This window comes from Ambystoma mexicanum, chromosome 6p (genome assembly GCF_040938575.1).
Source record: "Ambystoma mexicanum isolate Mex_15411 chromosome 6p, UKY_AmexF1_1, whole genome shotgun sequence".
Classification (NCBI taxonomy): domain Eukaryota; kingdom Metazoa; phylum Chordata; class Amphibia; order Caudata; family Ambystomatidae; genus Ambystoma; species Ambystoma mexicanum.
This window is the reverse complement of record NC_090935.1, coordinates 1,009,322,463-1,009,335,855: the sequence shown is the minus strand read 5'-3', so window position 1 is coordinate 1,009,335,855 and position 13,393 is coordinate 1,009,322,463. Positions and strand designations below refer to the sequence as shown.

The 13,393-nt window shown below is 43.4% G+C and overlaps 1 protein-coding gene across 1 annotated transcript in view; it reads left to right on the top strand.

Moving 5' to 3' along the window:
• Positions 1 to 13,393, top strand: part of FBN2 (fibrillin 2) — a 1,178,594-nt gene that overhangs the window by 1,028,798 nt on the left and 136,403 nt on the right. The window contains exons 42-43 of the mRNA XM_069625622.1: positions 4,501 to 4,569; positions 10,978 to 11,103. Coding sequence (XP_069481723.1) covers positions 4,501 to 4,569; positions 10,978 to 11,103 — 195 coding nt within the window. The remainder of the gene's footprint in view (positions 1 to 4,500; positions 4,570 to 10,977; positions 11,104 to 13,393) is intronic.

Sequence of the window (13,393 nt, the reverse complement as noted above, 5' to 3'; positions counted from 1 at the left end):
AAGGGTGGGATGTGGGTTTCTGCTGGGACAGTGTGCATTGGTGTTGCAAAGGTTTGGCATTGGTAGAGGATAGTTTGGTGTTGATTTTGTCTTGTAGTTGTGTGATTTTTCCAGGAAGGGCGTCTTGTGCATTGCTGCACCAGATATTGTCTTTCGAAAAGGTGGAGAGGGGTACTGAGGGTTCCCAGTTCTTGAAGGGTTGCAAAGAGCTCATTGAATTAGAAGCAGCAATTTTTTTGTATAGATGGCTGCTTTGGCAGTGTGGATAGCATGTTTGTATTCCCTAGAAATGTTAGCAAAATGTGTTTTGTTGGCTGCAGTCGGGGCCTTGCGTCAAGTGACTTCAGTGGCATGCTTTGAGGCGGATCAGCGTGGAGTTCTGGAGTGAACCATGAGTTAATGTGAGTTGTTTTTTGGGGTTTGCAATATTTCATTGGGGTTAGGGTGTTGACTGCACTAGTGAGCAGGATGTTGCAGAGGATGACAAGTGTGTTGGTGTCAGGCAATAAGAGGGGATGAGGGAGATTTGATTGTTGGGCAAGGGCAGGAGATGGTCACAGGTGAGGTTTTGGTTACAGCACGCTCAGGTGGATGGGAGAGGAGTAGGGGTTTTAGTGGGTTTGTTGAGGGTGGGGATGGTGATTGTGATGCTATGGTGGTCGGTCCATGGGCATGGGGAATCGGAAAGGATGCAGATGTTGCAATTGTGCTCCAGGAGCCAGTCTAGGATGCGCCCATGGGAGTGTGTATGGTGGTGTATCCGTTGATGCCAGCCTAAAGCAGAGACGAAGCTTGCGAGTGTGCCGAAAAGTCGTTGAAACCAAGATTGAGGTCACCCAAGATGATGAGCTTGGTACTAGATTTAAGGTTAGATGAAAGGAGTTGGGTAAGGTCATCTTCAAATGTGATCGGTGGTCCTGGGGGACGGTAGATACGATAAATGGTGATGGTTGAGTTAGGAGAGAGGCTGTGCTTGGGGTTTATGGAATCGCAGTTAGACAGGGGGTTGGATGTGATTGAGCATAGTGGGATAGAATCCTTGAAGATCATTGTGATTCCCCCACATTTGCCAGAGGTTCTGTCACTGCAGAGTATGGCATAGCCTGCTGCCACTGCGATGGATAGAGCTGGGCCAGCAGTTGGGTTCAGCCATGTTTCGGTGGAGGCCAAGATGTCAATGTTGTTGTTGTTTAGTGTGTCAATGATAATGATAATGATTATATAGCGCCTTAAGCCAAAGCGCTGGTGCATGGGCAACTAGGATGTCAGGTGCATGGGCAACTCGTGACCTGGCGTTAATCAGGGTGCCATGAAGGGGTGGTGGTGATGGTAGGGTAGTAGTATGATCTGTGGGGTGATATTTGGTGTGGGTATGTGAGAGAAGGAAGTGGGCTGTGTGGGGGTGGGTCTGATGAAAGTGTGGGGGTGGTGCGAGACCTCATGTTGAGGTTGTGGGTGTATATTGGTGGGGGCAGGGCAGCTTCCAGTGGTGTGGAGTGCTGAGTGCGAGATTCCAGGTGCAGGGTACGATCAGTGCCTGAGCAAGGCTGTGTATGGGTCAGGTGGTATGGTGGAGACCAGGAGGTAGATGCTTTTTTGAGGGTGGAGCAGGTGCAGGGATGGAGGTTGTGGCAAGGGGTGGAGGTAGGAAGTATGTATGCTGAGGCATATGTATGTAGGGTGGGCATGCTGCGCAGTTGAGATTGACAACACAGTGTGGAAAAGCTGATGTGCTAGCCATAAAATGAGCAAGGGCTTAGCTTTGTTTTGCTGATAGTTGAGAGCGGGGGAAAGGGGCAGGTTGAAGCCAGGAGAGGTGAGTGACAGCAGGCAAGGCACGGAGCAGGCGAGCCCTGCTGGGACAGACAGAGACTGGATACAAAGACCTCAATTCCTGGCCTTTAGTGTGGGCCGGTGGCACCAGATGGCTTTCCAGTCTGCACTGAAATATGCTGGATAGCATCCAATGGGAGCGCTTCTCGTCCGGAGCAGGGTGGAAGGATGGGGATGGACTGCAAGACATTGCAGCTTCTCCGGTGATGGCAGCGGCCATCTTAATGTGTTAATGCTGCGTCAGAAGGTTGCTGTAGCTGGAGTTATCACCCAGGCAGGAAGAGCCGTGTTGGGGCTCATTCAGGCCACAGTCACATGATGTTTCTTGTGGGCTCATTCTTCCAAAACTACTTTCTATAATTCACCTGCAATGCTTCTTGCAAGTCTAGTAAAATGCTTATGTCACAGCACACTTTCGTGCTTTATCTCCACCAGGCCACTTTCCCAGTCCAATTTGTGTCTCTGGAGGAACACATAGAAAGAAATTACTTCTGCAGAAAAGCATAGATGAACAAGATGCTTTTCAGCTATGCTTTTCTTCCATGTGTAGCCTGGGCACCATAGAATTGACAATATACGCATATGCTTTTTAAAAATTGTATTCTGTTCCAGCCATTTTTCAAAGAACAATGGACAAAATTGTTTGGAAATTTCAAAGGGGTTATATGTGTCCATGAATATATGTTTTTGACTGCAAACATGACATGTTTAAACACATATTTATACTTTTGAAAAGAAATAAAGGTAGGTGTTAACCATTGTAACATCTAAATGGCAAATAAAAGTAAGAAAATAAGGTCTTATTGTCGCTAACCAAAAGGGACACGGCAATGTGGAGTGGTCCAGGGTGACTTTACTGTTCTAGGTCCCTGTCTTTCTAGTAGTCCTAGGCGAACCTACTAAAACAGCATTTGCGGGTGTGAGGAATTGCCATCTGGCAAGGGTGTGGAAGCCCTGGCTTTTTTTATTTGTATTAATTAATAAAATGATGCTGCTAATTCCTTCACTGGAAGGGTAATTTGCCAATCCGATTTCTCTTTCATAAATTCCATGCCAAAAGCATAGTTTGACCCTGCTGCATCAGTATCCTGATCTGCAGGGCCTGCTCTGCCTGAGGCACAAAGCAGGTTCAGGGTCACAGGTGCCCAACTGACTGCTGCACTGACAGCCAAGTCCCAGAGATGTGTCCCGAGCCTGCTGTGGCCATAGACCCAAGCTACATCGTACTCATGATGCCTAGTGAGGCCCAAATATGGCTGAGGTTTCTCCAGTTTGAGTTGAACTGACCCTTTTTGGCTAAGGCAAAGCTTGGTTTGCACATGGTGTTTCTCCTTCTACAGTGGCACGGCAGGCTGAAAAACAATGGCCTTAAGGCATGCCCAGAGCAACGCCCATGTTTTTGATTCATTCACATTTTTCCAGGCCTCACTCTTCCGTTTTAATGCCAATGCTATGGTGGCAGGTGGCAACAGGTCTGTGCCATATATTATCATATTCAAGTAAGGGCACATGGAGGAGGTTCTGAAGGCTCATGAGGATGTCATTGTTTACTTTATCATAGGGTTTCACTAATGAAAGGAGCAAACAGAACTTCTTTTCTGTGAACCAATCAACTTTTTTTCTTGAGCATCTATATTAAACTACTCGAACGTGAAAGAGGCGCTGAAATGGTTGTCAATGGGCAGAATCTGCCAATTGAAATCAAGAAGAAGGCTGAAAATGGCATTGCCTATATCATGAGCAATGTGTTACTGTATACGGTAAAACCAAAGTAACATTCTCAGTAGTACCATTAATGAAGAGGTAGTGCCGCACTGATCAAATAAAGGAACTCAAACAATTCTGCTTTCTGATCAACTATATTCATGGTCGAATGAAAAGTACCAGCGTGGGCAATGGAATTGGAAAATGGAGGCTTATTGTACTGAGTTCAAATAATACTTAATTGTATTAAAAATAAATCCCATCTATGGTTCAAGATTGACAAAAACGCATGTCTTCAGATTTATGAAGTGGTATACGGAGACCCAGCAGATTAACAGACTCAATTACGTGAGAAACTACAGGATGTATTGTGATAGAGCAGTATAACCAAGGAGATGGCAGATCTGACATATGTAAAGTATTTTATAACAAAAGCATTTTACTGTTGGAGTGCAGTCTACAAAGGACCTACCCTAGAACTTGAAATCTTAGTGTTCCGGGAGGATGAGACGTATTTGATGCAACACAATGTGAACATTAAGAATCAGGTAAATGCAGGTGGAAAATACTGAAAGACTGAATGAGGTATAACCAGGCTGTGCAGGTATTTCACTAAAGACGAAAGCAACTCGTGTCACATTGTCTAACAAAGATCGTTGTTTGCTAAAACTTAATTCAAAACATTTTGTAGGTTTCCAATTTGTTTTACAATTTACTGTTAAAATACTGTTTGTTCACCAGCACCTTAAATTCAATTACATTTTAATCCAGTTCATACTTAAAGTAACATAATAAAACTCGTTATGTTCAAACGCCATGGTATATTTTTATCTTACCTTGCACCCGATATTGTTGGCACATGTTTAGTTCCACTGCCAGAACAAGAAAAGCATTTTTTGTATTTGGCAACCATTGTAATAAACCTGACTTTTTTCTTCTTTTTTTTATCTCACATGCCTACAGCTAATTTCAGGAATCTGTGTGGTAACACCCCAGGCTTCACTTTTGACATCCATACTGGCAAAGCTGTTGGTAAGTTGTGGACAACAAGGCACATTTCATCTCTTGTTTTATCAAATCAGAAACAGTAATCTGATAATTGGAAATGATCTTACATTTTAAAGATTCCATTCCTTAATACCACCACTGTGAGGACATGTTTTTTACTTTTGGAGCTTTACTTTCAAGATCTTGTCTTGATCTTATTTTTATTTCTCCCTCGCTAACCACCTCCCAAATCTCATCACTTCCAGTTTACCTATCCGATCACTATATTCTTTCTTTTTCTATTTTCCTCACATCTCCAGTCTTACCAGCTCCTCTCCTTCCTATCTTTCATCTTTCATTTTGTCGGCAAAACCTACAAAGTTTCAATACCCCACTTTTTGTGTCTTTATGCATCTCTGCCTTACCGTCACACCCCACTTTCATTGCCCTGTCAGCTTTCAAGCCAGCTTCTGCTCTCTTTTCTTCACTTTCCTCATCTCTAAATACTGTGTATTCCACCTCTGTTTTCCATCTATCTCGCAATCCCTCACAGCCTTGGCTTTCTGTCCATCTTCAGTCCATGTGACGTGCTTTGCGTCACCTTGAAAGACGCTGGCTCAATTCTAAGTCTGAGGGCGACTATAACTCATACTCATCATATCATATCTTGTATGATATTTGTCTTCTTTCTGCTAAGCGATCCTATTTCTCGATCTTCTCAATCTTCTGCACGCACAATCATCTCATCCGTGACGCCTCTTCCAAACTCGTTCTCATCTTCTTTTCCCTCCTACTCTTGATCACCACTTAACTCTTCTTTATCATTTTTCTCCCCCAAGGTGAACTCTCTCCGCCTCGCAATTGATTCTTCTTATTCTTCTACACAAACAGCACATTTTATTCCTATCTCACCCTTGCTATTTCTGTTTCTCACTTTACTCCTTTTACTAACGAGAACATCTCTTTTGTTGACTCGAGCTCATCCTACTGCTGCACCAACTAATCCTATTCCTTCTCTCTTATTTCTAAAGTCTATCCCTCTCTCAATTCCTATCTTACATCTTTTCCTCAACATTTATCTTCTAAATTCTACTTTCCCTTTTACTTTTAAACATGCTTCTATTATTCTAATCCTAAAAAAGCCTTCTGATGACCCCTCTCTTGCATCAAACTTTCATCGTATTTCTATTATCCCCTATCTTTCTAAATTACTTGAGCACCTTCTCAATTTTCCACTTTTGTGTATAATAATTTGATTCTTACTCGGTTTCAATCAGGTTTCTGTCCCATGCATTCAACTGCACAGCTCTTCTGTCAGTCTTAAATTCCTTGCTCACAGAAAGTTACTCTAAGCACTCTTCTTTTTTTAGTTTATTATATATTTCTGCTGCATTTGACAATGTTGATCACTCACACTTACTATCTTCTCTTTCATCTTTTGGTTTTTCTGGTTCTATTCTTTCCTGGTTTAGATCTTATTTTTCTCAACTAACATTCTCTGTTTCATGGGGAGGGACAACCTGGGACTCTTTTCCTCTTGCCCATGGTGTCCTGCAAGGATTGGTCCTTTTATTTTCTCTATTTATACTTCCCCCTTAGCTAAAGTTATTTCTTGCTTTGGTCTATCAGATCATTTCCATGCTGATGATACTCAGCTTTTTCTGTCTTTCTCCTTGTTTTCAGCTGATATACACAATCAACATTCCTCTTGTTTACTGGCTATTACATCTTGGATGTCTTCTCACTATCTTACACTTAATACTGCTAAAACAAAAGTACTCTTCTTCCCATCTAATACGATCCCCTCACCTTTACCTCCACTTTTATATAATTTCCTCCCTCCCAGTTCTCTATCTCATCTACTGCACGTAATATGGGACTTTACTTTGATCCTGCTCTGTCCTTTGAGCACCACATCTCTGTACCTTCACTCACTTGTCACTATCATCTATTTAACATTCAAAAAGTCTGCTCCTTCTTGACCTTTAATATTACCAAAGTATTGATATCCTCCTTAGTTGTTTCATTTTTATTCTACTGCTTGGCTACACTCTGCTCTTCCACTTACCCGACCTTGCCCCTTTGAAATCTGTCTTCCATGATTCCATTTCTTGTGCTGTTCTTACTCTTGTATGGCTCTCCTTTCAGGTCAATTCAAATTCAACTTTTTATGTCTTGTCTTTAAATAACTTCATGGTCTTGCTCCTCACTATCTCTCCTCGTTGGTTTCATTCTATACTCCCTCTCGTTTTCTTCGCTTTAGCTCTCAACTTCCTCTTGTAGTGTCACTTCCTCTGTGTGCACAGTCACATTTACGTAAATGTTCTCATCATGCTTCCTTGCACTGGAATGCTCTTCCTATTTCTCTATGTTCTAATTCTGTTTATTCTATATTTTGTAAATCGCTGAAATCCCATCTACTGCAGCAGACTACTAGATCACAGGCTGATTTTGCTCAAAATCCATACTATTGTACTGTTTTTAATGTGTTGTTGCTCTGTACAGCGCTTTGGATTAAGGTGCTATATAAATCTCAAATAAATACAAAAACTACAAAATACCATATTCCTCAATGGGTCCCCCATAATATCTTGCAACTGATTTGAGACCCTAAACTGATTTTTGGGAGTGATTCCCCTTTTAACCTAAATATTTTGTTGAACACATTTATTTGGGGGCACTGACGAGTCCTCATACTACATTTGCAGGGGATGCTAGCACCCATGTCATGCCAATGGTGTAACACTCTACCTCACTTAAGGACGGTAGGTTTCCCTTTGCTTTTGCATGTATCTGCATGTTCCCAAAATTAGTGGAGCCCCTACAGAGTGGTGGCAGTGGTACCTTTATTTTACATCTTTTGGGGGCAGTCTTGTTCACCTTTAATTTGTCACCACATGGCAGCCTTTCATTAAAGTGATAAAAATGGCTGACCATATTGTTTAAGCCCCATCTTTGTGTTTCACTGTTCTCTCGTCTCTCTTCTGGCTGGGTAGGGGTGATAAATGGCAATATACGAGCATCTCTCTTTGTGGGCTCTGCCCAGAGCCAAGGAGGTAGCATTTGAGTGCAGGAAATTGGTTTGGTTTGGGTTAGGCAAGGAGCTGTTGACATCCTCAGCAAACTTTGCAAATCTTGTTTGAGGTTGTGACTGTAATTGAGCTCGACAATCACTCAGCGTTTGAATGTTTGAATCTTGCTGGTGCACTGACATGTGGTCTATAGGCCCTATAGCATAGGATGTTGTATATCAGGAGATGAAAGGAAGCCATTCCTTTAGTTGATGACTGGAGCCAAGGGGCCAAAGCACAAAAGGCCACAAAAGGACATTGAAAAGCTGCTGCTGCTGGTACAACCATTGCCAACACCACCTACCACAAGGCAAAGCTCTGGCCTTTCTTTGGTAGGTAGACCTTCAATTGTGACTGTTTCCCTTGAACTGGTGGGCCTAACCAGTTCCAAATCCTGCACCAACTAAGTCACCCTCCTGGAACTCAGGAGGCCTTTGGTCATGCAGCTGGCATCTTCTGAAGAAGTGACTTCTCCTGTTGCCTGAATGTCATGAAGCTTGTGGCTATTAAACCTGCATTTCCTCTGCCCGTTGGGCTCTGCTGCTTTTTCTCAAGAAGAGTAGCTTGCCTTATGCCTGAGTTCTTGAGTCACTGTGCCTACAGCGTACAGAGCCCCTTTCTTCATCTTCAGCCTGAGACTTGACTTCTCGGCTTCCAAATTGTTAGTTCACTGCAGCAGACCAGAACCGCTGAACTGCAAGGCCAAGCTGGTATACATATCCGAAGAAGAACACTCGGCACCCACAACCCCTGGACCTCAAGCACTGCAACCTACAGACAAAGCAATTGTTCACAATGGCCCTGACTTCCGTGGGATCATTGTCAATTTGAACTGGGATACAAGGGGTTAGTTTATATACCTCTTTTGAAGTACCCCTGGCTGATGGTGGACCCTGGGCATATGAACCCTGTATCGGATCCCCCTAGATTACCACAACTGATAGCAGCCCCATTCCTTTTCAGTAAACCAACTTTTAAAATATTACGAATTGTATTACTGACCAAAGCTCTAACTGCTGCACTGAGCCCATTGCTTCCCGTGGGAGAACTTTGAATAACTTCTAAAACTTTCTCAAAGTACCTCAAACTGTGAAGTGTCTGTTCTTAGGAGACAGCGGGATTAGGTGCTGTGGAGTGATGCTTACTTTTAATGTTGTAAGGGCTGTAATAAGTTGTTTTAACATATTTTCCCGCAATTCAGGTAATTCTAGAAGTATTTAGCTATAACTGTGCAAATTCTAAAGTGTGCTATTGGACATCTAACTCTAATTGTATATGTGTATCGATTAATGTATCTTTTATTATTCTGATTGATTTATTTGTTGTTGTCAAGTAAAAGTGTGCTCAGACTTGTCACCAAGTGTGATTCCGGTTAGATTTTTGGTAAACTTTTCAGGTCCATCCAAGGAAAAATAACCAAATCATTTCTCAGCCTAAATAGACCAGCATGCGCTTATCCACAATTGTACCTCTCACTAGGTTGGCAACCAGAAGATTTATATTTGCTCTTGTAAATGCTGTCCTGTGAATCCTTCTCAACTCGTTCATGTGTTCACACATTGTGGGGAAACCTGCATGTTTGGGTTGTATTAAGAGCTGCAGCATTACCCATCGAATAAGTCATGACTTATAGTAATTATTTCATGGAGGCACTGGCCATCCGACCCACAACAGCCATAGATGTGGCAAAAATGAGTTAACAAGTTTCATGAACAACTGGTTCTCCTAGTCTGAACCCAACGAGGCATCTATGTTTGGCCATCCCTCCCAAAGCATGGACTGCCGAAATGGCTTCAGAATTCACACGGGAATAACAAAACTCCTGACACCTTTGAAACAGCCTGTGTGAACAGGCAACCTGCTCCCAAGGTGCGAGGGAATAACAACCCCAACCCTGACACAAGCTGTGCAGTTCAAGAGAGCCCCCAAGCAGCCAGCAAAAGAATGCAAAGCATAGTTGGTATCCCAGGGCGCTGGACATGCACCCACACAGGAGGCAAAGCAGGAAGTGACGCCATTACTAATCGAAATGTCTACCTGAAAATTATCTCAGAGACTGTCGAATAAAATGAGAAAAGGAAAAAATAATACATACAGGAAATCACCAAAATTGCTAAATAACTAAGCAAAAATATGTAATATAACTTTGAAACAGTAATTATGAATTCCTCATGAGAAATACATTGATAGTAACGTATAAATATAAAAAAGGTAGAACCCAGACGTGGACCATTTGCTCACTGTGCTCAGAGAGGCACAGCTTCACTTCACTGATGAGGCCTGACTAGGCCGAAACACGTTTCTGCGGTTGCTGTTAGTACTCTTGTTCAACGGAGGTTTGCCTGGCATTTCTGTGCTGGACTGCCCTTGTGGGCGGGACAAAGACTGATATGCAAATGGGTATTCCTCCTTTGTGAAAGTTTCAGTGAGCTAAAAGCGATCGCTGCAGACTTTCATAGAGGGAAAAAACCACAGAACAGGTTATCATGCCATGTTCTTTCTAGAGAGGGGCGCCTGCTACCTTTTTTGTAATGTAAAAATACACTAACAAAAAGGGCACTAAAAATTCTACTAATCTGAAACAGCGGGGGAGGAGGCGGACTTGCTGGGTGGCAGGGACTGTGCTAAGCAGTATTCTTGCCGTGGAGTGACTAACCACACTGGACCATTACTGGTTCCAGTTGTCTGTGAACAATTTCTTTCGTTCTTTCCTGCAGCTGGTTGTTCATGGAAGTGGGAAAATTGTTACGGTGGTAACACAGAATCGCAATAATGCCATTAGCACAAGATACTGATGTGCCCTCCAAAAAAGCACAGTGGCATAAGTCGAAGGAACAGGCGAAAGCAGGTTTCCGGGAGGACATAGAGTGGGAATTGGTGATAAACTGGAATCTAGGGACTACCCAATTGTAAAAAAGAAACAGCAAATTCGTGATTGTGAATGTTAGTTTTTCACACACCGATATATGGCCACAGGTTCAGATAAACAGTAAGTACAGTTAGTGTGTTTAAGCCTGTGCTTTCAGAAGCCGCCAGGAATATTTAGCCCCAGTCTCTTTGCTATCGCCCTCTTCAACTGTTTATTGCTGAGTGGAGTGCAGCTGTTGGGGATTGAGGCCTCTGAACTGCTGCTCTGCAAATTACCTTTGATGACAACATTCACTAGTATTTAGCAAAACTGTACTGTGAACATTCATAGGCGCTAAAATGTGCAGGGGTAGCACAGTGGTTGAACAAGCTACTAATTAACGGTACACTTTAATTGTTGGGAAACTCCATTGTTGCGTTAACATACAATTAAACTATGTTTACTAAACATGAGTGAATGCTGTAGTGTTTTTTTCTCTTACTGTCCTGATGTACAATGCCACTTCTTTTCCAGATATCGATGAATGCAGGGAGATTCCTGGGATCTGTGCAAATGGCGTCTGCATTAACCAGATTGGCAGCTTCCGGTGTGAATGCCCAACAGGATTCAGCTACAATGACCTGCTGCTCATCTGCGAAGGTGACTTTCCTTGCATCCATCTCCACCTTGTCCTCCATGGGTAGCTTGGCATCAGCCAACTCTTGTATCCGTCCCGTATGACTAACCAGCAGGGTTATTGGCTAGTTATGTGAAAGGACAAATATGATTTACAGATCTCAGAGCATTATGGCGGGGACCCAAATTGTGTTGGGGTATGCAGCTTGACTCCGTAACTCTTACTTGCATTCCAATTGCAAACTTCCACAGCCATGGAAGACCTACTCATCAAATCATTTTTTTAACACTTTTTCTGATTTCATAAGCTATAATGGCATTTTGTGCTCAGAGCAGTCATTTTCCTGTTGGACATGCTGCACAATCAATACTAGTGGGTGGCCTGATCGTAGATTAGAAGTAAATACGCGGAAAGTGTTGCAGAATGTCACCTTTCCTGCCTTACTGCAATGCAGTGATTATTGTTGATTAAAGGTTCATTGCGTGGCATAGGAAGTTACCCATTTCATCCAGCCATTGTACAGGGCAGCGCCAAACTATGCCTGGAGAAAGGGGAAACAGTCCTCACTCAGCAGAATTTTCTGCCTGAATGAGTACATCAATTTTCTCTTAATATAGCTGTCCAAATCTATCAATGCAGGTTAGCAAAAAATGTGACTTCTTCACACTTATAGGATGCTATTTCTTCAGCCGAGGCATGACGAAATGGTAAGCTGGCCCAACCTGGTTTTGGTTATATGCTGGTGGGATCCCTAAATTGATAATATTCAGTCACTAAGCTATTTTACAAGCAAGCATTAATACCCAAACAGAGCCAACAGAGCTGGAGAACTAAGCACTGCCTCAAAACAAACCAAGAAAAGAAAAGATTGTTGACACTCTCTCCCTAATAAGCACCTACTACTTCTGCCTGGTTATTGGTTCTGCCCCCCCCAGCCTCTACCATGTGCAAAGTTTCTTCTAATTGTCCTGATTTCTTGGTTACCTTTACAGGCTTGCCATGCCATTGAAGATGAGAGATTGATTCCTGCTGTAGAGATGAGGGCAGTTGTGCAAGCACTGGCGTTATCTTAGCTTATTGGGAATGTAATCCTAACTGGGGAATCCCAGTGACCTTGATGGTGCCCCTTAAAGGCAGAGGTCATGCCACAGCTCCGCTTGTATGATATGATGTGGCATTTATAACGCACCTGTACACAAGTGTTTCTGGGTGCCACAAAACAAGGGAGGGAAAACATAAGGGGGACAGGACAAATGATCCTACTAGCCCTTGTGGCATTCGGATTGTGCAAGTACGACAATAGAAGTGCAAGGGGAAGGAAAGTGGGAAGTGCCAAGGGTGAGCAAAGAGGGAAGTGTGACCAGGGCAGCATGGCACTGAGTAAGTGTAGCCAGGGCAGCGGGCTCTAGGGAAGTGCTGGAGGCAGGGGGGCTGTATGGGTTACAGTTACAGCCCCTATGTGCGTGGTAGGCCAGAGAGAGGGCAGTGCAACAAAGACTGGTTGAGGAGGAGCCTGGTACCCAGTGAGATTCTGAGGGAACCAAGCAACCAATCTGCGCAGCAGAAGGTAATTTAGCAAGGGAGCGAGATAGAAGGCAGAGGAGGAAAAGAGGGTCTTGGGCTGCTTCCGGAACTTCAGGTGGTCCGGCTCAAGTCTGAGAGGGTATGGGAGGCACTCTATCTCATCTACTGCACGTGATCTGGGACTTTACTTTGATCCTGCTCTGTCCTTTGAGCACCACATCTCTGTACCTTCACTCACTTGTCGCTATCATCTATTTAACATAAAAAGTCTGCTCCTTCTTGACCTTTGATATTACCAAAGTATTGATATCCTCCTTAGTTGTTCCATTTTTATTCTACTGCTTGGCTACACTCTGCCCTTCCACTTACCCGACCTTGCCCCTTTGAAATCTGTCTTCCATGCTTCTATTTGTGTACTTTTCTGTCTGACTCACATGATTCCATTTCTTGTGCTGTTCTTACTCTTGTCTGGCTCTCCTTTCAGGTCAATTCAAATTCAGAGAGAGATCTACCCCCCACTCTCTGCATGGAGAAGCGTCTGACCCTAAAAGAGTTGGAGGTAGCTGACCAAAGGGCTCTAGAAGGAAGGGATTTCGAAAGAGAGCGTTAGATGTAGTGTGGGCCCCAGAAAGCTTTGTGGATGATGCAAAGGATCTTCAACTTGATCCTTGCAGCCACCGGCAGCCAGTTTAGAGATTTCAGGGCTGGGGAGATATGGCATCTAGGCTTAAGGCCAAAGATACGTCTTGCAGTCCTGTTCTGGATTAGTTGCAGGGGGCAAAGAGTGGA